General features: G+C 39.6%; 1 protein-coding gene across 48 annotated transcripts in view; it reads left to right on the forward strand.

Moving 5' to 3' along the window:
* NCOR1 (nuclear receptor corepressor 1) overlaps positions 1–21321 on the forward strand; it is a 191217-nt gene that overhangs the window by 92761 nt on the left and 77135 nt on the right. For 27 of the 48 annotated variants that reach the window (XM_074018641.1, XM_074018652.1, XM_074018650.1 and 24 more), the window contains 5 exons: positions 2357–2484; positions 7535–7752; positions 9379–9441; positions 10820–10959; positions 19518–19644. In XM_074018641.1, the coding sequence (XP_073874742.1) occupies positions 2357–2484; positions 7535–7752; positions 9379–9441; positions 10820–10959; positions 19518–19644 (676 nt within the window). The remainder of the gene's footprint in view (positions 1–2356; positions 2485–7534; positions 7753–9378; positions 9442–10819; positions 10960–19517; positions 19645–21321) is intronic. The other 21 variants (XM_074018645.1, XM_074018658.1, XM_074018657.1 and 18 more) reach the window with 1 other exon arrangement.

Consider the following 21321-nt stretch of genomic DNA (forward strand, 5'->3'; position numbering starts at 1 on the left):
TTTAACGGTTAGATGTTATGTTGATTGAATGGCGAGTGTTAGAAAAGCCATTGACATGCATTTTGAAATCTGAAAAATAATGTCAAGGCATAATGAGCCATGTGATGCAATCACTTATATATTCTAGGGAATATTTAAGAAGTCATTCCATAACACCAAAAGAGAATGTCGACATAGGGAGATTTTATGAAACGTGAAAAAGGAATTATTTTTAAAATATCACAGTTCAGCAGTGTTCTGGAAGTGGACCAAGAGGGATTCATTTTCTTCTTTCCTTCCCCCTTGGATTAGAAGGAGGCATAATGTGGGTGGGACTTCTTTTGGGGAGGCGAATAAGGCCTTCGTTATCTTAAGGAAAAAGCTAAGTGTTGGTTTTGATGAATAGGTAGAAGACTTTGGAGCACTATTAAGGGAAATTTTTCTTAAAATTAATGAGTTACTTCCATGTTTTCTGGTGAAAACAGGTAAGAGGACAGGTAGAGTTACTATGAGGCAAGATTGACATTAGCCTGAATCAGAATGAACAGTCGGGATTGGAAGGTAAAAACTTTTCAGATAACCAGAATAAAGGAATTTGATTTTTGTTTTATCCAACGTACGCATACACCTATCATCATGGTCCAGACACTCTCCTGGGAGCTGGGGCTGCTTAGAGAAGTAAGATTGGATTCTTGTTCTTGATGAGATGATAAGGCACAGAGAGCCAGACGGATGCTGATAAGCAGGCACTAAGCTGCCTAGTAACAGTGCTACAAGCAGGTGTGGGCTGTGGTGGAGAGGGAAGGACATGGGCCCAGAGTTCCTCTGTGGAAATCAAGAGAGGCTTCACAGGAGATACTGCATTTTGATCTGAATTGTAGAGATTATGTGGGACTTTACCAGGCAAGGGAAGGGTAGAAAGCTGTGCAAGTGCTGGGTGTGTTTAGGTGAGTCCAGAACAGCGAAGATGATGTGGCATGATTTGGATTGGAGGGAGGTGTGCACGGGCCAGCCTGCTGTGCTGTAAAGATGTGTTGAAGTTCTGTTTTAATTTGGTTATACAGTCTTGATTTCTGAATTAAATAAAAATGCAGGCCAGTCACAATGGCTCGTGCGTGTAATCCCAGCACTCAGGGGAGACTGAGGTGGGAGAATCACTTGAGGTCAGGAGTTTGAGACCTGTAGCCCCAGCTACCTGAGAGGCTGAGGTGGGAGGATTGCATGAGCCTTGGAGTTTGAGGCTGCAGTAAGCTAAGATCACACCACTGTACTGTAGCCTGGGTGACAGAGTGAGATGTTGTCTCTTAAACAAAATACAGCAGTTCCCCTTTATTCACAGGGGATATGTTCCAACACTCCCAGTGGATTCTTGAAACCGCAGATAGTACCGAACCTTAATATACTATTTTATATATATATTTCCACACATATATATACACACGTATATGTATATATACATACACTTATACACACACACACACACACACACACACACACACCCCTATGATAAACTTTGATTTGTATATTAGGCACAGTAAGGAATTAACAGTAACAAATAAATAATAAAATAGAGCTATTATAGCAATATACTGTAATAGAAGTTACATGAGTGTGGTCTTTTTTCATATATACTGTACTTCAGTCACCCATTTTCATACTGCAGTTGACTCCAGGTAACTGAAACCACAGAAAGAGAAACTCCTGATATGGGACTACAGTAGCATTCAGTGCACCCTTAGTTTCACTTTTTTCTTTTAGAGTCACAGGTTTTGCAAATGAGACATCAGAGATAAAAGGGTTCCTAATCTGACTGCTCAACTTAGAAATATTTAAGCATTTTACTTCTTTTCACCTTATTATATCTTTAGTATTTTTCTGAATTACTTCAGTCTTAGTAATGACAATAGCTGTTTACTGTTCCATTAAGTAGACTATAGCTCAAAAGTATAAACTCATAAAGATGTTTCTTATAGCATTATAGATAGTGATGAAAAAATTGGAAACATATTAAGTATCTAAAACATGATAAATTATATATGGTTAGCAAATTTTAAGGTAGAATTGAAATGCTTGAGTGACAGATTAGATGTGGAGGTTGCCAAAAAAGGGAACCAACCCCAGATTTCCACGTAGAATCTTAACATATTTACTTTCTCATGGGTCCAGATGCTGTGAGCATTTGTGTCTGTGTAAGACCCTTTAAACAGTACATATAGAATACATTATAAACCTCTAGACTGGTTTTTAACACATGATCACCAGTTACATTGTAAATGACTAACAATCATTTAAAATTTTTTTGGATAGACATAATTTATCACACTATAAGGAGCTATTTCTGTTGCCTTTGAATTTTACAAATGATGGTTGATTCTAGCAGCAAATTGCCCGACCCTCGCAAGAAGAAAAAGTAGAAGAAAAAGAAGAGGAGAAAGCAGAAAAAACAGAAAAAAAAGAAGAAGAAAAGAAAGATGAAGAAGAAAAAGATGAAAAAGAAGACTCCAAGTGAGTTAAATAATTAGTTATATAATAAGTTAAATGTTTATTTTTATTTTTAGTTTTGTAGATTTACGGAGTACAAGTACAATTGTCACATGGATATATTGCATAGTAGTGAAGTCTGTGCTTTTAGTGTACCATTGCCTAAACAGTGTACATTATACCCATTATACCTCACCCACCCCCTCATACCCTCTCACCTGTTTGAATCTCCAGTGTCTATTATTCCACTTTCTATATCCATGTGTCCACATTATTTAGCTCCCGCTTATAAGTGAGAACATGTGATAGTTGACCTTCTGTTTCTGAGTTATTTCACTTAAGGTGATAACCTTTAGTTGTATCCAAGTTGCTGCAAAATTATAGTTTTTTTTTTTTTTTTTTGCGACAGCATCACGCTCTCTTGCCCTGGCTGGAGTGCAGTGGCATGATCTCGGCTCATTGCAAGCTCCACCTCCCAGGTTCATGCCATTCTCCTGCCTCAGCCTTTCAAGTAACTGGGACTACAGGCACCCGCCACCGCACCCAGCTAATTTTTTATATTTTTAGTAGAGACGGGATTTCTTTTTTCTTTTTTTTTTTGAGACGGAGTCTCGCTCTGTCGCCCAGGCTGGAGTGCAGTGGCCGGATCTCAGCTTACTGCAAGCTCCGCCTCCCGGGTTCACACCATTCTCCTGCCTCAGCCTCCTGAGTAGCTGAGACTACAGGCGCCTGCCACCTCGCCCGGCTCACTTTTTGTATTTTTAGTAGAGATGGGGTTTCACTGTGTTAGCCAGGATGGTCTCGATCTCCTGACCTCGTGATCCGCCCGTAGAGATGGGATTTCACCATTAGCCAGGGTGATCTCTATCTCCTGATCTCGTGATCTGCCAACCTTGGCCTCCCAAAGTGCTGGGATTACAGACATGAGCCACCGTGCCCAGCCTAGTAATTTTTAAATAATGAAATTTAATCTGCTGAAATTTTATTTTATTTACTTATTTTTGCGACAATCTCACTCTGTCGCCTAGGCTGGAGTGCAGTGGTGTGATCTCGGCCCACTGCAACCTCTGCCTCCCAAGTTCAAGTGATTCTTGTGCCTTGGCCTCCCAAGTAGGTGGGATTACAGGTGCGCGTCACCACGTCCTGCTAATTTTGTGTTTTTAGTAGAGATGGGGTTTCACCATTTTTGCCCAGGCTGATCTTGAACTCCTGACCTCAGGTGATCCACCCGCTTCAACCTCCCAAAGTGCTGGGATTACAGTCATGAGCCACCATACCTGGCCGAAATTTTAGAAACATCTAATAGTTACATGATTAAGTTGATGTGATTAAGGAATAGAATATTATAGTAAATGTAACTTTTGACTTAATGAACTTATTTGCAAGTCATGAGTTATTACTGCTTTTCAGAAGGAATGGGTTATAGTAATAAATACTTTCCCCCAGGATATATTGAATGTCATTTAATCTTTGATTTGGAAGATTCCTCAGGTTCTGTTTTTGAGTCTCAGGTAGTATATATTAGATAGTAAAAATGCTAAGAAAGGAAGACTTTTTAAATTTTAGATTCCAGCTTTATTGACTTTGTCATATAAAATGGAGTTTTGGGTTTGTTTGTTGTTGTTATTGCTGTTTTCTTGGTTATAAAAGTGCATTATAGAAAAACAGGAAAAGAAAGAAAAATATAATGAAAATTAACCTATGATTCTGCCACTCAGAAAGTTATTTTTGATGCTTTTGTGTATATACAGGGGTGTGGTAGGTGTGGCGGCATGACAGTTGGTTTGGTTTCTTTTTTCCCCAAGAACTAGCTTTGTAATTTACATGGAACAAAATTCACCATTTTGAAATGTATACATTGATGTGTTTTGACAAGCATATGCACTTGTGTCACTATTATCACAATTGTGATGTAGAATGTTTCCATCACCCCAAACAGTTCCTGTATGCTCCTTTGCAGTCAGTTTCTCTTTCTTCATTTCCAGCCTCTGGCAGTCACATACCTGTTTTGCTTTCTCTAGAATTACATAAAAATGAAATCATGCAGTATGTATGGCTTCTTTTACTTAGCATGAATGCCTTTGAGATTCACTTAGGTTATTGAATGTATCAGTAGTTTGTTCCTTTTTAATATTTATTATGTTATTTCTTTAGTCCTTGTGGAACTATTTAAGATTTACCTAGTTTTGTGGAAGCTAAAGTAGCTAGTCACTTGCCATGGTTTTAAAAGAGACAGATATTCCTTTCATTGTAATTTTATACCTTAGGAAGATACCTATAAGGGAATATATTTTTTTCTTTTAATTTAGGTTAAACATATTTTGGGCCATGTAACCAGTGGTTCTTCTCACATAGAACTCTGTCATATCTTGATTTTATTTTTTTGTTAAAATTTCTAAACTATTTAACAAGCTTTCATTTATTATCTGTGTGAGCTAGGTCTTAGGGAGAATGTGAAAATATGTAAGATGTATACTATTCCCAGGTAGTTCATGATTTAGTAGGGGAAAACTAGGTAAAGTACAAGTATTACTTTAAGAAATAAAAGCCTGGCAGTAAGAAGTCAGCAGACAACCAGTTAAGTGCTTTGGCAGATTAAGAAGAGGTCGAGGCTACTTCTCTCTGGATAATTTGGAGGACATTATGCAGATGCTAGTGGTTAATGTGCGTAAGGTAGAGGGAATCACATGAATAGCTAGTGACAGATAATGATTTCATTAGACTTAACATAGTGTGCATCAAGAAGAGAAGTGGAAGGTGGATTGGAGTTAAATTATGTAGAGCTTTCATGAAAGCCAAACATGTTAGACTTCATTCAGGAGGCTGTGCAGTGTGTCTGTTTGGGAATAGTTAGAAAGGGATTAGAATGGATGGAGTGGTTTATTGCCAAAGCTATCCTGCTAGAATATTGATTCGTTGGCAAGGTAGAAATGAATAGACTAGAGATATGAATCAGGGAGGCCAGTATGAAAGGCCAGGATTGGGATACTAAGGTGTTGAATAAGTGTAGTGATAGTAGAAATAGAGATGGTAGAATTAGTGAGAGAGGCATTTCTGAGATGAAATAACCAAAACTTGGCATTAGATCACATGCAGGAAGTATGGGAAAAAGGAGAGAGCAAAGGATGATATCAAATCTGTAAACCTGAATGATGATGAACATGGTAGGAGTGTTAACAACAAATGATTAGAGAATGACTTGGAGCAAGGAGCAGAGGTGAGGATGAATCTGATTTTGGATATGTTCAGTTTCTGTTGATGGGAAATCCAGGTGGCCCTTCCAGCAGGTAGTTGGGAAGACAAGCCTGAGTCTTTGGAGTTGGTGTGTGTCCAAAGATAGAGATTGGAGTCTTCCCAGTAGAACGTATGAGAATGGGTAACCTCACATAGCTCTAAGGCTCTAGGGGAGAGCCTTGGGAAATCCCTGTATGAAAGGATGAGAGGAGCCCGGCACAGTGGCTCACTCCCGTAATCCCAGCCAAGGTGGGAGAATCGCTTTAGCACAGGAATTCATGACCACCCTGAGCAACATGGTGACACCCTGTCTCTACAAAAAATGCAAAAATTAACCAGGTATGGTGGCACGTGTCTGTAGTCCCAGCTACTCCGGAAGCTGAGGTGGGAGGCTCCCCTGAGCCCAAGAGATCGAGGCTGCAGTGAGCTGTGTTCACGCCATTGCTCTCCAGCCTGGGTGATAGAGTGAGACACTTTCTCAAAAACAAAAATCAGAAACCCAAAAGAAAGGAATGAGAGGAGAAAGGTCTGTCCCCAGTAGGAAAGCCAGAATAGCAGCAGGGATATTTCAAAAGCTAAGTTTAAAGTGATATAAAAAGAAGAATTAACTGCAGCGTCAGTTGTGACAGAAAGACTTGTGGGGAAAATTGAGAAGAGGTCATTTGATTTTGCTGTTTGCAAGTCATTGGTGACTTTTGAGAAAACATCTTTTAACAGGAGGCTGCAGAATAGAAGCCAGCTTTATAAGGGAATAAGTAAGTAAAGGGAAAGAGGGCTATGCAGTAACTTCAATTTAGGACTGAAGGGGAGAGAATTATTTTTGGAAAAAAAATCAACATCTTCCATTAAGCAAGAATAATTAAGTCTTTGAGTATTGCCATCTATCCATTCATTTGCGAAAATGTACATTGAGTATGTTTTCTTAAATATAACAACCATGGGAGGTAAGTAGTACAGAGAATGGTCTTCCAGTATTACATGTAGTACTGTTGCTATTAACAGGAACTACCATTTTTCTACATGCCTGAGACGATGGTAAGCACTTTATATCCTGAGGGAATTTTAGCTTGAATAATAGCCAATTGTTATTTGATGCTGACTGTGTTCCAGGCACTGTTCTGGGTACTTTATTTAACTCCTTCAGTCCTGGCAACAGTCCCATGAAATAAACTCTTTTTCTCATTGTACAGATGAGGAAACTGAGGCCCATGGAGGCGAGGCAGCTTGTCCAAGGTGATCACATGGCTAGTAAATGACAACTGTGGTACAAACCCAGGCAGCCTGGCTCCAGTGGCCGTTTCCTAAGCATTAACCATTACTGCCCAATTTGTACATAATTAGTATTAGACATGATTTAGAGCATTGAGTCTGGTTTTATAACACAATATTGTGGATTGTTACTATAGAAAAGGCATCTATCATGAAGATCATCTATTTTAGCTTCTTCATTTCATGCATGAGGCAACCTAGACCAAAGGCAAATAAAACCCTAGAATTTCTGCCTTTTGGTGTAGGCTCTTGCCTCTGGATTGGAGGTCTAGGGCTTTTCTGATGTCATTTGTTGCTTTCTCATGTAGTTCTGGTTTCTAAATCAGTTGGTTTGAAATGTGTTTAAATTTTAAGTCCATTAACATGTAAAACAGGTCTTATAAAATGTCTTAATTTTAGCTTGTCAAAACTCTTAAAAATTATGGTATGGCAGAATTTTTTTTTTTTTAAAGTAACTGAGAGATTAGGTAGTTTTATTCAGTTTCTATTTAGATAATATTCAAAACTAAAACCTTCTTTGATGGATGTATACTTTTGAATCACACAAATTTTCATTTACTTTTATGTCCAGAGAAAATACCAAGGAAAAGGACAAGATGGATGGTACAGCAGAAGAAACTGAGGAAAGAGAGCAAGCCACACCCCGGGGGCGAAAGACTGCCAACAGTCAGGGCCGCCGTAAGGGCCGGATCACCAGGTCCATGACAAACGAAGCTGCAGCTGCTAGTGCTGCAGCTGCAGCGGCCACTGAAGAGCCCCCACCACCTCTGCCACCGCCACCAGAACCCAGTGAGTGGAAGAGATTGGCATAAACAGGCCATAATTTTGTTTGGGATTCTGTTTCACCGCTAGGATAGGGTTGGAGGGACTTTTAATATTGACAACCTAGAAATAATCCTGAAGTGTGATCTTTAAATTTTTTTAACTTCAATATCAAAGTTTTTTGAAAAAGAGCATCACCCGCAGTCTTGCCACTCCAATACAGCTGTTTTTCTTTTTTATTTCGTTGTTAGCTAGTCAGCATGTTACTGTGTCTTCTGATATCTTAACTTGGTATATATCATAATTTCTAATTTCTAAGTAATTTCCATTTTTATTTTTTAATGGCTGTGTAATATTCAGGCATGACTTCTTTAACCATTCTCTTATTTCTGAATGATTAGGTTGTCTGTCCTCTTCCCTGCTTTTAAAATGTATATAGCACTATAATAAAAAAAATCTTTATTCACATAGTATTTTGTTTACGTTAAATTATTTTTCATGGAATAAATTCCTACGCAAGGGAATACTGGATCTAATAGTTCAAGCATCTTTCTCTCTCTAAGTATTGTCTTATTAGTTTATAAAAAGGCTAGATTAATGATAGAGTACCACTGTTAATGATTCAGAGGTACCAATGTTACTGTAACATGAAGTATGAAAGAAAATGCAGTTTAGGGAATGGCAAGAATGAGATAGGGGCACTAACTAGATAGGAGGAGGAAAGATAGGCTGGGGCAGGTCACGATGGGCCTTGTTTGAGATGTATTTTGCTTTGATTATGAAGTGGGGAACTTGCACAGGTTTTTAAATAGAGGAATGCTGTGATTAGATTTGTGTCTTAGAAAGATAACTGGTAGCAATTGTGGAGGTCAGGTTAGACAAAATAAAGGCTGGAGGCAGAGGGCCCGGCATATATGCAGTGGCCCAAGCAAGGAGGGGATGGATTCAGAGTTGATGTATGTCATTGGATGTGAGTGGTAAATGGGAGGCAGGATTCAAAAGTTAGTCATCAGTCTAAGGAGGCTATTAGTACTTTAAGTGACTGGGTGAATAGTGGTACTTATAAATTGGGAAAGGGAATGTGACAGGAGCTCATCTCAGGCCTGATGTTCTCAGGAGTTTTTTTTTGTTTTTTTTTCTGAAGCAAAAGAGAACATATTCAGTTTATGATCCATCTTTACCCACTGGATGTCAGACACTCGGGGATGAACTGAGGGGTCTTCAGGAGTTAGGACAAGATGGAGGCTTAGAGGAGAGGAGAGGGAATTGTGCTTGCACAGGAAGGAGGAGGGTTGCTTCTTCCTTTGACACTGCAGGAGAGGAGAGGTGGAGATCACTAAGTGGGAAGCTACTGGGTGAAGGTGGAACTTCTCCAAAAAAAAAAAAAAGCTAAAAACGTTTAAAAAATGTAGACATGGAGAGAACTTTTAAGAACATTGAAAAAGATCGTAATATTGAAGTGTTGACTTTTTTCTTTTAGTTTGGTGGAGGAGAGGTTGATACTATCCTATCCTATTTCTGCAGTTTCTTTCACCAAATACTTTTACATAGTCTTTTATGTCAGATAAACAGATTATATAATTATATGATTGGTTTGAATGAAGGATTTAACTTTGTTTTTCTCTGCCTGATTGGGTTCTCTCTTTATTTTAGTTTCTACAGAGCCTGTGGAGACCTCTCGATGGACAGAAGAAGAAATGGAAGTTGCTAAAAAAGGTAAATTGTAGTAGTTCTGGTTTCTGAGGTTTTTGTTTTGTTTTTTAGGGTTATTAGTAATGAGTGAGATGGAACTAATTTTTTTAAAAGGCAAACAGGAGTCAGAAGTGACTTTAAGAGTTCTTTTTTGGTAGTATAGTACCCAGTAAAGTACCCCCAGTGTGCCTTGTTTAAGATGCCCAGTTTTGAACGATTTAAGATTCTCTCTACAGTTTTATTTTGAATGTCATTTAATTAAAGAACAAGTAGGTCATTTTCACTTTTTTAGAGTAATTATGACTATATGCTATTGAAATTGTTTTGGAATGAATGTTGATATAAAGTCTTATGTTTCTGTTAATTAAAAGTTATATTTATAGGATGGTAAATACTTTTGTCAGTTTGCATTTGGTAAGTCATTTAATTATAAACCACTAGCAAATTGCTCTGTGATTCAGAGGAAAGAGCATGAAGTTTGTAATCAGGCCAACACAGGTTTGAGTCCTGTCTCTGCCACTTTCATAGCTTTGTGGCCTTCCTCTTACTCTGGCACTTTATGGACCTTGTGCTTTTCTGTTGTTGCTTGTTAATGTACTATAATTTGAAATTGAACTAAAATTTCTAATAGGATAAATAATTGGTAATATTGAGAAAGATTAGCTAATTTTTTGGTGGTTAAATATTTACCTTGTAGTTGTAAAGATAAATTATTGTAAATAGCTTGACATTTGAGTGACACATTTCAGATTTTTTTTGTATCTTCCCGTATATATGTATACAAATGCATAGATACATATTCTTTGCACATATGTGTGTGTTTATGTGTGTGCATATATATATGTGTATGTATGTATAGATTAGAGAAGTGTTAAATTGCATTGGTTTCTGTAATGCATTGTATTACCATAGGATTGTTTTTAATTGGCTAGTATTTTTCTGATGGCATTGCTTGATTGTGAATTGACTGAGGACAAATATGGATTATAAGTGGAGTCATATATATATCTTTAAATTGTGTTCATTTATATATGATTACCTTATTGGCTTGATATATTGTGTCCAGAGATCTAGATGTACCTAATCATTTAGTGTGCAAGTATTTGAGCTATTACTAATGTGTCTAACGTTGTCCTAGCCCTGTGGGAGATACATGGGAAGGACAAGGTTTAGCCCTTCTATTAATGAGCATATTTTAAATTTGAGGGGGAAAAATATAGAACTGTAAATGAGTTTTGTTTCAATAAGTATTTTTATAAGTATCAAAGTATATGTAAGTATTTGAAAGCACACTTCTAGTGTCAATGGTTGTGAATACAATGATTAAGTTAATTTATTATTTCTCTTGTTTGCTTGATCAGGTGACTGTTCAATTAACATTTGGTCTGTTTTTAAAATGCAGGTCTGGTAGAACATGGTCGTAACTGGGCAGCAATTGCTAAAATGGTGGGAACAAAAAGTGAAGCTCAATGTAAAAACTTCTATTTTAACTATAAAAGGCGACACAATCTTGACAACCTCTTACAGCAGCATAAACAGAAAGTGAGTATATCAGGGGTGGTGAATCTTTTACTTATTGTTTTTTACTTAGAGTGTTGTTGTTGTTGTTTGAGATGGAGTCTCACTCTGTCACCTAGGCTAGAGTACAGCAGTGCAATCTTGGCTCACTGTAAACTCTTCCTCCTGGGTTCAAGCAATTTCCTGCCTCAGCCTCCCGAGTAGCTGGGACTGCAGGCACCCACCACCATGCCTGGCTAATTTTTGTAGTTTTAGTAGAGACAGTGTTTCACCATGTTGGCCAGGCTGGTCTTGAACTCCAGACCTCAGGTGATCCACCTGCCTCAGCCTCCTAAAGTGCTGGGATTACAGGTGTGAGCCACTGCGTCTGGCCTTGATGTTTTTTCCTGAGCTTCAGAGATTGGTTATAAGAGAAACCTTTTTGTATCTTACATTTTTATTTACTGCACTTACATGTAAAAGGTATGCTAAATTTTTAGTACAGGCTAGCTGTTTCTCTATTTATTGCTCAAGGAGTAAAGTTTCTATTTGTATTCCTAACAGTCGAAACAAGGCCCATTGTGACCTGCCCCAACTTATCTTTCCTCCTTGGAAGTTTCTGTTTGTAGTAAAGGGAATTAAATACTCTTGAATTACTGTAGGCCGGATTTGAAAAATATAAACTTTTTGGAGGTTGAATTGAAAACTTTAGTTGGAGGTCTGTTGATAATATCGAGTGAATTGATTTGGTATATTAGACATTTTTTCAGAGAGAAGATTCCATGGTATAAATATTAAAAACCAGGGAGTATAACATTATTGGAAATTCCTTAATAAGAAAGTTCCAGTGTAGTGGTTGTCAAAGACCATAGAGCTTTTTTGATGATTCCATGAGGTCACGGCTATTTTCATAAAAATATCAGTCAAATGTTATTTACTTTTTTTCAGTATATGATGTTTGCATTTATGGTGTCAAAGCAGTGGTAGATAAAATTGCTGATGCCTTAGCATAAATCTTGGCAGGGAACCAAACGATGCTAATACTCAATGTATTTTTCATCTCTGAGCATTTGCAGTTTTTTCTTAAAATGTCACTTAAGAATGTCCTTGGGCCGGGCGCGGTGGCTCAAGCCTGTAATCCCAGCACTTTGGGAGGCCGAGGCGGGCGGATCACAAGGTCAGGAGATCGAGACCACAGTGAAACCCCGTCTCTACTAAAAATACAAAAAATTAGCCAGGCGCGGTGGCGGGCGCCTGTAGTCCCAGCTACTCAGGAGGCTGAGGCAGGAGAATGGCGGGAACCCGGGAGGCGGAGCTTGCAGTGAGCCGAGATCGCGCCACTGCACTCCAGCCTGGGCAACAGCGTGAGACTCCGTCTCAAAAAAAAAAAAAAAAAAAAAAAGAATGTCCTTGATGACGCAGTGAAAGTTAGTTTTATTAAATCTTGCCCCTTGACTACGTCTTTTTATACTTCGTGTCATGTAATGGGAAGTAAACATAAAGTTCTTCTGCTCTATACCAGAATGTGATGGTTCTCTCAAGGAAAAGCACTTTGCCAATTGTTTGAGTTCTAAGTTGCACTAGTCTCCCCTTTTTCATGGAATGTCATTTTAGATTGAAAGAATGACAGACAAACTATGTTTTCAGACTGGGATTTTGGGAGACATTTTCTTGAAAATTAATGAATGAGGCTGTCTTGCAAATAAAAATAACATAGTATTTGTCGCCACTTTAAAATTTGGAGTTTTCAAGCAAAAAATGAGAATTTTGGAAATAAGTTTCTCTAACCATGAGCTTCACACCTTCTCATTACAGATTTTCTGATGAGATCAGTAGTAATAATAGCAAATGTGATAGTTGTTATTGTGTGATGAAATGTATCCAAATTACAAAAACTTGCTTTAACTCAGTACTTTCCAAATGGCCATTTCATGATGTCATAATGTGATTTGGTTTGACTGTGTTGCCACCCAAATCTCATCATTAATTGTAACTCTCACAATTACTGTGTGTTGTGGGAGGGACTCAGTGAGAGATAACTGAGTCATGGGGCGGGTTTTTTTCTCATGCTGTTCTCGTGATAGTGAATAAGTCTCAGGAGATCTGATGGTTTTATAAAGAGGAATTTCCCCGCACAAGCTCTTTTTTTGCCTGCCCTATCCATGTGAGATGTTACTTGCTCCTCCTTGCTTTCCGCCATGATTGTGAGGCCTTCCCAGTCATGTGGAACTGTCAGCCCTTTAAGCCTCTTTTTCTTCCAAGTCTTGGATATGTCTTTATAAGCAGCGTAAAAATGGACTAATACAATAAATTGGTACCAGTAGAGTAGGGCATTGCTGAAAAGATACCTGAAAATGTACAAGCAACTTTGAAACTGGGTAACAGGCAGAGGTTGGAAGAGTTTGGAGGGCTCAGAAGAAGACAGGAAAATTTGGAAATGTTTGGAATTTCCTAGAGACTTGTTGAATGGCTTTGACAAAAATACTGATAGTGACATGAAAATAAGGTCCAGGCCAAGGTGATATCACCTCAGATGGAAATGAGGAACTTGTTGGGAATTGGAGCAAAGGTGACTCTTCTTATGTTTTAGCAGAGACTGGCAGCATTTTGCCCCTGCCCTAGAGATTTGCAGAACTTTGAACTTGTGAGAGATGATTTAGAGTATCTGGTGGAAGACATTTCTAAGCAGCAAAGCATTCTAGAGGTGACTTGGGTGCTGTTTAAGGCATTCAGTTTTATGAGGGAAGCAGAGCATAAAAGTTTGGAAAATTTGCAGCCTAACAACGTGATAGAAAAGAAAATCCCATTTTCTGAGGAGGAATTCAAGTCTGCTGCAGAAATTTGCATAAGTAATGAGGAGCTGAATGTTAATTTCTAAGACAATGGGGAAAATTTCTTCAGAGGATGTCAGAGGTCTTTATGGCAGCCCCTTGCTTCACAGGCCTGGAGGCTAAGGAGGAAAAAATGATTTTGTGCCCTGGACCCAGGAACCCCTGCTGTTTGCAGCATGGGGACTTGGTGCTCTGCACCCCAGCAGCTCTAGCCATGGCTGAAAGGGGCCAAGGTACAGCTTGGGCCGTGGCTTCAGAGGATGCAAGCCTCAAGCCTTTGCAGCTTCCATGTGGTGTTGAGCCTGTGGGTGCACCAAAGTCAAGAATCGAGGTTTGGGGACCTCTGCCTAGATTTCAGAGGATGTATGGAAATGCCTGGATGTCCAAGCAGAAGTTTGCTGCAGGGGTGGGGCTCTCATGGAGGACCTCTGCCAGGGCAGTGCAGAAGGGAAATGTAGGATCAGAGTCCCTACTAGGGCACTGCCTAATGGAGCTGTGAGAAGAGGGCCACTGTCCTCCAGAATGGTAGATTCACCTACAGTTTGCGCCCTGCGCCTGGAAAAGCCGCAGACACAACGCCAGCCTGTGAAAGCAGCAAGGAAGGAGGCTCTACCCTGCAAAGCCACAGGGTCAGAGCTGCCCAAGACCATGGGAACCCACCTCTTGCATCAGCATGACCTGGGTGTGAGACTTGGAGTCAAAGGAGATCATTTTGGAGCTTTAAGGTTTGACTGCCCTGCTGGATTTTGGACTTGAATGGGCCCTGTAGCCCCTTTGTTTTTGCCAATTTCTCCCATTTGGAATAGCTGTATTTACCCAATACCTGTGACCCCATTGTATCTAAGAGGTAACTAGCTTGCTTCTACTTTCACAGGCTCATAGGGGAAGGGACTTTCCTTGTCTCAGATGAGATTTTGGGCTATGGATTTTTGGGTTTATGCTGAAATTAGTTAAGACTTTGGAGGACTGTTGGAAGGCATGATTGATTTTGAAATGTGAAGACGAGATGTGGGAGGGGCCAGCGGCAGAATGATATGGTTTGGCTGTGTCCCCACCCAGATCTCATCTTGAATTGTAGGTCCCACAATTCCCATGTGTTGTGGGAGGGACCCAGTGGGAGATAACTGAATCATGGGGCAGGTCTTTCTCATGCTATTTTTATGATAGTGAATAAGTCTTATGAGATCTACTGGTTTTATAAAGAGGAGTTCCCCTGCACAAGCCCCCCTTTTTTTCTTCTTTTTTTGGCCTGCCACCATCATGTAAGATGTTACTTGCTCCTCCTTGCCTTTTGCCATGATTGTGAGGCCTCCCCAGCCGTGTGGAACTGTAAGTTCATTAAACGTCTTTTACTTCCCAGTCTCAAGTATGTCTTTATCAGCAGCGTGAAAATGAACTAATGCATAATGGATCATGCATTGATAAAATATTGATAATTTTTTTTTAATATACCAAATGTAAGATAGATTTTAGATTTTTTTCTTTTTTATTTTTTTTAAGATGGAGTCTCGCCCTGTCGCCCAGGCTGGAGTGCAGTGGCATGATCTCGGCTTACTGCAACCTCCGCCTCCCAGATTCAAGCAGTTCTCCTGCCTCAGCCTCCTTAGCAGCTGGGATTACAGGCACACGCCACTACACCTGGCTAATTTTTGTATTTTTAGTAGAGACAGGGTTTCACTGTGTTGGTCAGGCTGGTCTTCAGCTCCTGGCCTCAAGTGATCTGCCTGTCTCGGCCTCACAAAGTACTGGGATTACAGGCGTGAGCCACCACGCCTGGCCAGATTATAGATTTTAACAGGGTATAAAGGGTTCCTTGATATGGTATCAGATTTCATATTGTAACTAACAAATAAGAAGTGACATTTGCTTAGTTTTGGTACAATATCAAAAAATAATATTCACAAGTATCTGAAAAATCTGTTAAAATATTCTTCCCTTTTCCAACTACATATCTGTGTGAGGCTACGTTGTTTTCTTATACTTCAACCAAAACATTAGATGACCTAATGTAATCCACAGATTAAATCATATGTGGAAGCACCTTGAGAATTGTGCTGTCTCTGTTAGATCAGACATGGAAGAGATTTCCAAAAACGGAAGGTTGTGCCACTTTGTTTGTAAGTCATTTTTTGTTTTGGAAAATGGTTACGTTTCATTAAAAAAATAAGTCGCGCGTGGTGGCTTACGCCTGTAATCCCAGCACTTTGGGAGGCTGAGGAGGGCGAATCACAAGGTCAGGAGATCGAGACCATCCTGGCTAACACAGTGAAACCTCGTCTCTACTAAAAATAAAGGAAAAAATGTTAGCCGGGCGTGGGGGTGGGCGCCTGTAGCCCCAGCCATTCAGGAGGCCAAGGCAGGAGAATGGCATGAACCCAGGAGGTGGAGCTTGCAGTGAGCCGAGATTGCACCACTGCACTCCAGCCTGGGCGACAGAGCGAGGCTCCATCTCAAAATAAATAAATAAATAAATAAATAAATAATTTATGAGTTTATATTGTTTTTAATAAGTTAAAATTTTAAAGTTTTCTTAGTTTTAGTTTCTGATATAGTAAGTGTCTATCTGGCTGTCTATGTATATTTCTCTCATAAAGAAAAGTTCTTTGGCCAGGTGCGGTGGCTCACACCTGTAATCCCAGCACGTTGGGTGGCCGAGGCGGGCGGATCACGAGGTCAAGAGATCAAGACCATCCTGGCCAACATGGTGAAACCCTGTCTCTACTAAAAATACAAAAATTAGCTGGATGTGGTGGTGTGCACCTTTAATCCCAGCTACTCGGGAGGCCGAGGCAGGAGAATCACTTGAACCTGGGAAGCGGAGGTTGCAGTGAGCTGAGATCACACCACTGTACTCCAGCCTTTTTTGAGGCGTCTCAAAAAGGAAATGAAAAAGGAAAAGTTCTTTGCGGCCTTTAATACTTTTTAAGAATGTTGCATCCTTAGACCAAAAAATTTGAGAATTATTAAAGTGTGATAGTAAAGCTAATAAGATTTGAATTTATTAAGAGTATACAAGATACAACATCAACTGATTTAAAAGGGTGTATACAAAGGGGTCTTTAGGTTAATAATAAGAATGTGAGAGTTAAAAATATGCTGTAGCAACCAAAACATGAAAAAGTCTACTGACAAGATAAAGACTTGACTTCACGAGATAACATCCAAAATGTTTTGAGACAAAGTGAAGTAAAGAATGAATCAGATGTGTATTTAAAATATAAATGTTGGCTGGGCGTGGTGACTCACGCCTGTAATCCCAGCACTTTGGGAGGCTGAGGAAGGCAGATCGTGAGGTCAGGAGATTGAGACCATCCTGGCTAACATGGTGAAACTCCGTCTTTACTAAAAGTACAAAAAATTAGCCGGGTGTGGTGGCAGGCACCTGTAGTCCCAGCTACTCGGGAGGCTGAGGCAGGAGAATAGTGTGAACCCAGGAGGCGGAGCTTGCAGTGAGCCCAGATAATGCCACTGCACTCCAGCCTGGGTGACTGTGCGAGACTCCGTCTCAAAAATAAAAGTAAATAAATAAATGTATGTTATATTAGTCATGGTCCTTCTGAGAAACAAAATTAACAGGATGTGTTTATGCATATATATAGAAAGACTGAGATTTAAGGAATTGGCTCACGCTATTGTGGAGGGTTGGCGAGTCCAGTGTCTGATGGGGTAGGCTGGTTGATTGGAGATTCTGGGAAGAGTTGCAGTTGGACCCCAAAGGCAGTTTTCCCGGCAGAATACCTTGTTTTTATTTTTATTTTTATTTTTATTTTTTTGGGATGGAGTTTTGCTCTGTCGCGCAGGCTGGATTGCAGTGGTGCAATCTTGGCTCACCGCAACCTCCGCTTCCTGGGCTCAAGCGATACTCCTGCCTCAGTGTCCCGAGTAGCTGGGATTACAGACACGCACCACCATGCCCGACTAATTTTTGTATTTTTAGTAGAGACAGGGTTTCACCATGTTGGCCAGGCTGGTCTTGAACTCGTGGCCTCAAGTGATCCGCCCGCCTTGGCCTCCCAATGTGCTGGGCTTACAAGTCTGAGCCACTGGGTCCGACCATGAGCCACTGCGCCTGGCCTGTGTTTCTGTATATTTGACTTTACATTAAGAATTAGTGAATACTATCATATATTGAAGAAAATGCTTGGTGACGTAGTGGATTATTGCATGTGAACAGAGGGATGTTGTAGTAGGGTAAAACGTTGTCTCTTCCCTAGTTACTAGTGAAAGGATCAAACAGAATGGGTTAATATTGGCAAGAGAGGGACATACACTGGGCTCTGGAAAAATCCATATAATAACTTATCTGCTGGGCATGGTAGGTCATGCCTGTAATCTTAGCACTTTGGGAGGCCAAAGTGGGAGGATTGTTTAGGCCAGACGTTCCAGACCAGTCTGGGCAACACAGCAAGACCTCATATTCAAAAACAAACAAATAAATTAAAAGTAGCTATTATCTAATCCTTGAAAATTTACAGAATCTTCTGAAAGCTTTTTAGAAAGTGTTGCCAGTGTGTCTCTGGGATTCTCTTGCATTCCTACTATGAACATAGAAATATTAGCCTTGAGAATTGCAGCTAATTCTGTGACTCTAATGTAGAAAATGATTGTTTCTCTTGAGTTAATTAATACTTTAGGTTGGCTCCTAAATATCATCCACATGAAAATGTTGAGTAGACGTGCAGGTAATTTTTAACAAGGTAGTAATGTATTTTCCTCTCCTGAGGAGTCTCACTGGGAGAGGCTGACAGCTGAAGTGAGGTGAAATGTAGGCTCTGTAAGGGGCGCAGGATAGAGGACCATCAGGGCTGGGACTTCCAGAAACCTGGGTCTGCAAACGCAGAAGATATTAAGCTTTCTATTTAGTAACATGAAGTTATAAATATAATGTAAATAGTTAATGTCTTACAGTTAAATGCGTACATATGTACTCTTAATGTATATGCGACCCCAGTAGAAGAATGAGCAATTTTGTATAAACATACTTTGCAGAAGGGAGCATACTATTTTTTAAAAAAAGGAATTAAAAAAAATTTTTTTTTTTTTTTTTTTTGAGCAAGTCTTACTCTGTCACCCAGCCTGGGGTGCAGTGGCGTGATCACAGCTCACTGCAGCTTCAGCCTTTTGGGCTCAGGTGATCTCCCTGCCTCAGTCTCTTGTGTAACTGGAACTACAGGAGAGCACCAGCACACACAGCTAATTGTTTTTTGTAGGGGCAGGTGTCTGACTTTTGTTGCCCAGGCTAGTCTCAAACTCCTGGGTTCAAGTGATCCTCCCACCTCAGTCTCCGAAAGTGCTGGGGTTATAGACATGAGCTCCTGTGCCTGGCTGAATTTGCACTTTTTTTATAGTAAAATAAATTGAGTGGTATTGGTTGGGCATGGTGGCTAATGCCTGTAATCCCAGCACTTTGGGAGACTGAGGCGGATGGATCACGAGGTCAAGAGATCAAGACCAGCCTGGCCAAGATGGTGAAAAACCCCGTCTCTGCTAAAAACGTGAAAATTAGCTGGGCCTAGTGGCGGGCACGTGTAATTCCAACTACTCGGGAGGCTGAGGCAGAGAATTGCTTGAACCCAGGAGGTGAAGGTTGCAGTAAACTGAGATCGTGCCACTGCATTCCAGCCTGGTGACAGCAAGACTGTCTCAAAAAAGAAAAAAAAAAAAAAAAGAAAAATAAATGGAGTGGTAAAAAGAAATAATGTTCTACATTATTTCAGAAACGAAATTTTCTTTTTAGTTATTTAAATCAAATAATACTCTTTACTCCTTTAGACTTCACGAAAACCTCGTGAAGAGCGAGACGTGTCTCAATGTGAAAGTGTCGCTTCCACTGTTTCTGCTCAGGAGGATGAAGATATTGAAGCCTCCAATGAAGAGGAAAATCCAGAAGACAGCGAAGGTATCTCCAAATTTTAAATTTAGTTGTGACATCTGCTACCCAGAATAAATAATTTTTAGTCATTTGACTGTGTAGGAGTTGCTTCATTGAGGAAACAGTGTGCCAGTGTTTTCATGGTTATTTTCATGATGTGGAGACTTCAAACTTGAACATAATTTTTTTTTTTCATTCAGTCAACTAATATGTAGCACCTAGGATGGTCCAGAAGATCTTGGAAATGGCAGTCCTGCTTCAGACATCAAGTGCCAACATCAATAAAGTACCTGTGTGTCTGTGTTGTTGCCACATTTATTTGTTCAATTAGTATAGTCGGTTATATTTCTCTTTTATTGCCTTGAGTTTGATTTATTATCATATTTTCACAAAGATTTATATGTACTATAGTAATGTTTTTATGTAAAAAGAATTAGTGACCCTAGAAGCACCAGTAGGGAAAAAAACAAAACAAAACATGAAACTTAAGGAAATTTAAGAAATCATGTCTCTTTGTCATTTAAACTAATGACAAGTTCATGAAAAGGTAAATATTTTCTTGATTTTTTTGGTTAAAAAAAACACCTAATTTATTTCAATATACACTCTGATTAAAGTTTCTGGTTTTTTGTTTTTTTGTTTTTTTTTGTAAATTGACTGCTTCTGATGTGGGGATTTTTATAATGGTTTTAGTAGCTCTTCATATGTATTAAACATGTTCATGTTTTGTATATGCAGATAATTTTTCCATCTTATTTCCCTTTTGTTTTGCTTTTAAATTACCTTTGTTTAAACTTTGTGTAATTAGAGTTGTATATCTTTTCTTTGTAGGGTCTTTATTTTGTATAAGCTTTAAAAGTTCTACCTCCTCCAGGTTTAGTAATAATAGATTTTGGGTTTTTTTTTTCCCTGTAGATTATTCTTGTTATCTTTTAAAGTTAAACTTGTATTGAAATGGGTTTTGGCTTTGAACAACTCCTAACCTTAAACTTGTTTTTGGGAGGGTTTGTGAAGAATGAGGTCATCTTTACAAGAGTAAAGAGAGTATTAGAGAAGGCTCACCCGAGGGTAAGGTAAGAGTGCTGTAAACAGGGAAGGTAGTTGGGTGTGTTAATGGCACTTCCAGAGAGGTTGTCAGAGTTTCTTGGTTTTAATGGGTTTCTGATGGCTAGTATTCTCTGGGGTTATAAATGTTAATAAAGCCTGGAGGTTAATAAACCTTGGGCTGCCATAAGAAAATACCACAGATTAGGTGGCTGCAGCAACAAGTTAATTTTGTCATGGTTCTGGAAGCTGTACGTGCAAGGTCATGGTGCTGGCACAGTTGCTTTCTGATGAGGACTGTCTTCCTGGCTTGCAGATAGCCAACTGCCTCCTTACTTTGTCCTTACGTGGCCTTTCCTTTGGGTGTGCGCACTCCTGGTGTCTCTTCCTCATATGAAGACAACTCCTACTGGATTAGAGCCCACCATTATAACTTCATTTAACCTTAATCATCTCCTTAAAGGCTTTGCCTTCAAATACAGTTACATTGCGGGGTAGGGCTCCAACAGAAGAATTTTGGTGGGGAGGGGCACAATGCAGTCCATAACAAAGCCCAAGTCTGGTATTAATATATCTGTCTGGGCTGGGCACGGTGGCTCAAGCCTGTAATCCCAGCACTTTGGGAGGCTGAGTAGGGCGGAACATGAGGTCAGGAGATCG

Source organism: Macaca fascicularis, chromosome 16 (genome assembly GCF_037993035.2).
Source record: "Macaca fascicularis isolate 582-1 chromosome 16, T2T-MFA8v1.1".
NCBI lineage: Eukaryota > Metazoa > Chordata > Mammalia > Primates > Cercopithecidae > Macaca > Macaca fascicularis.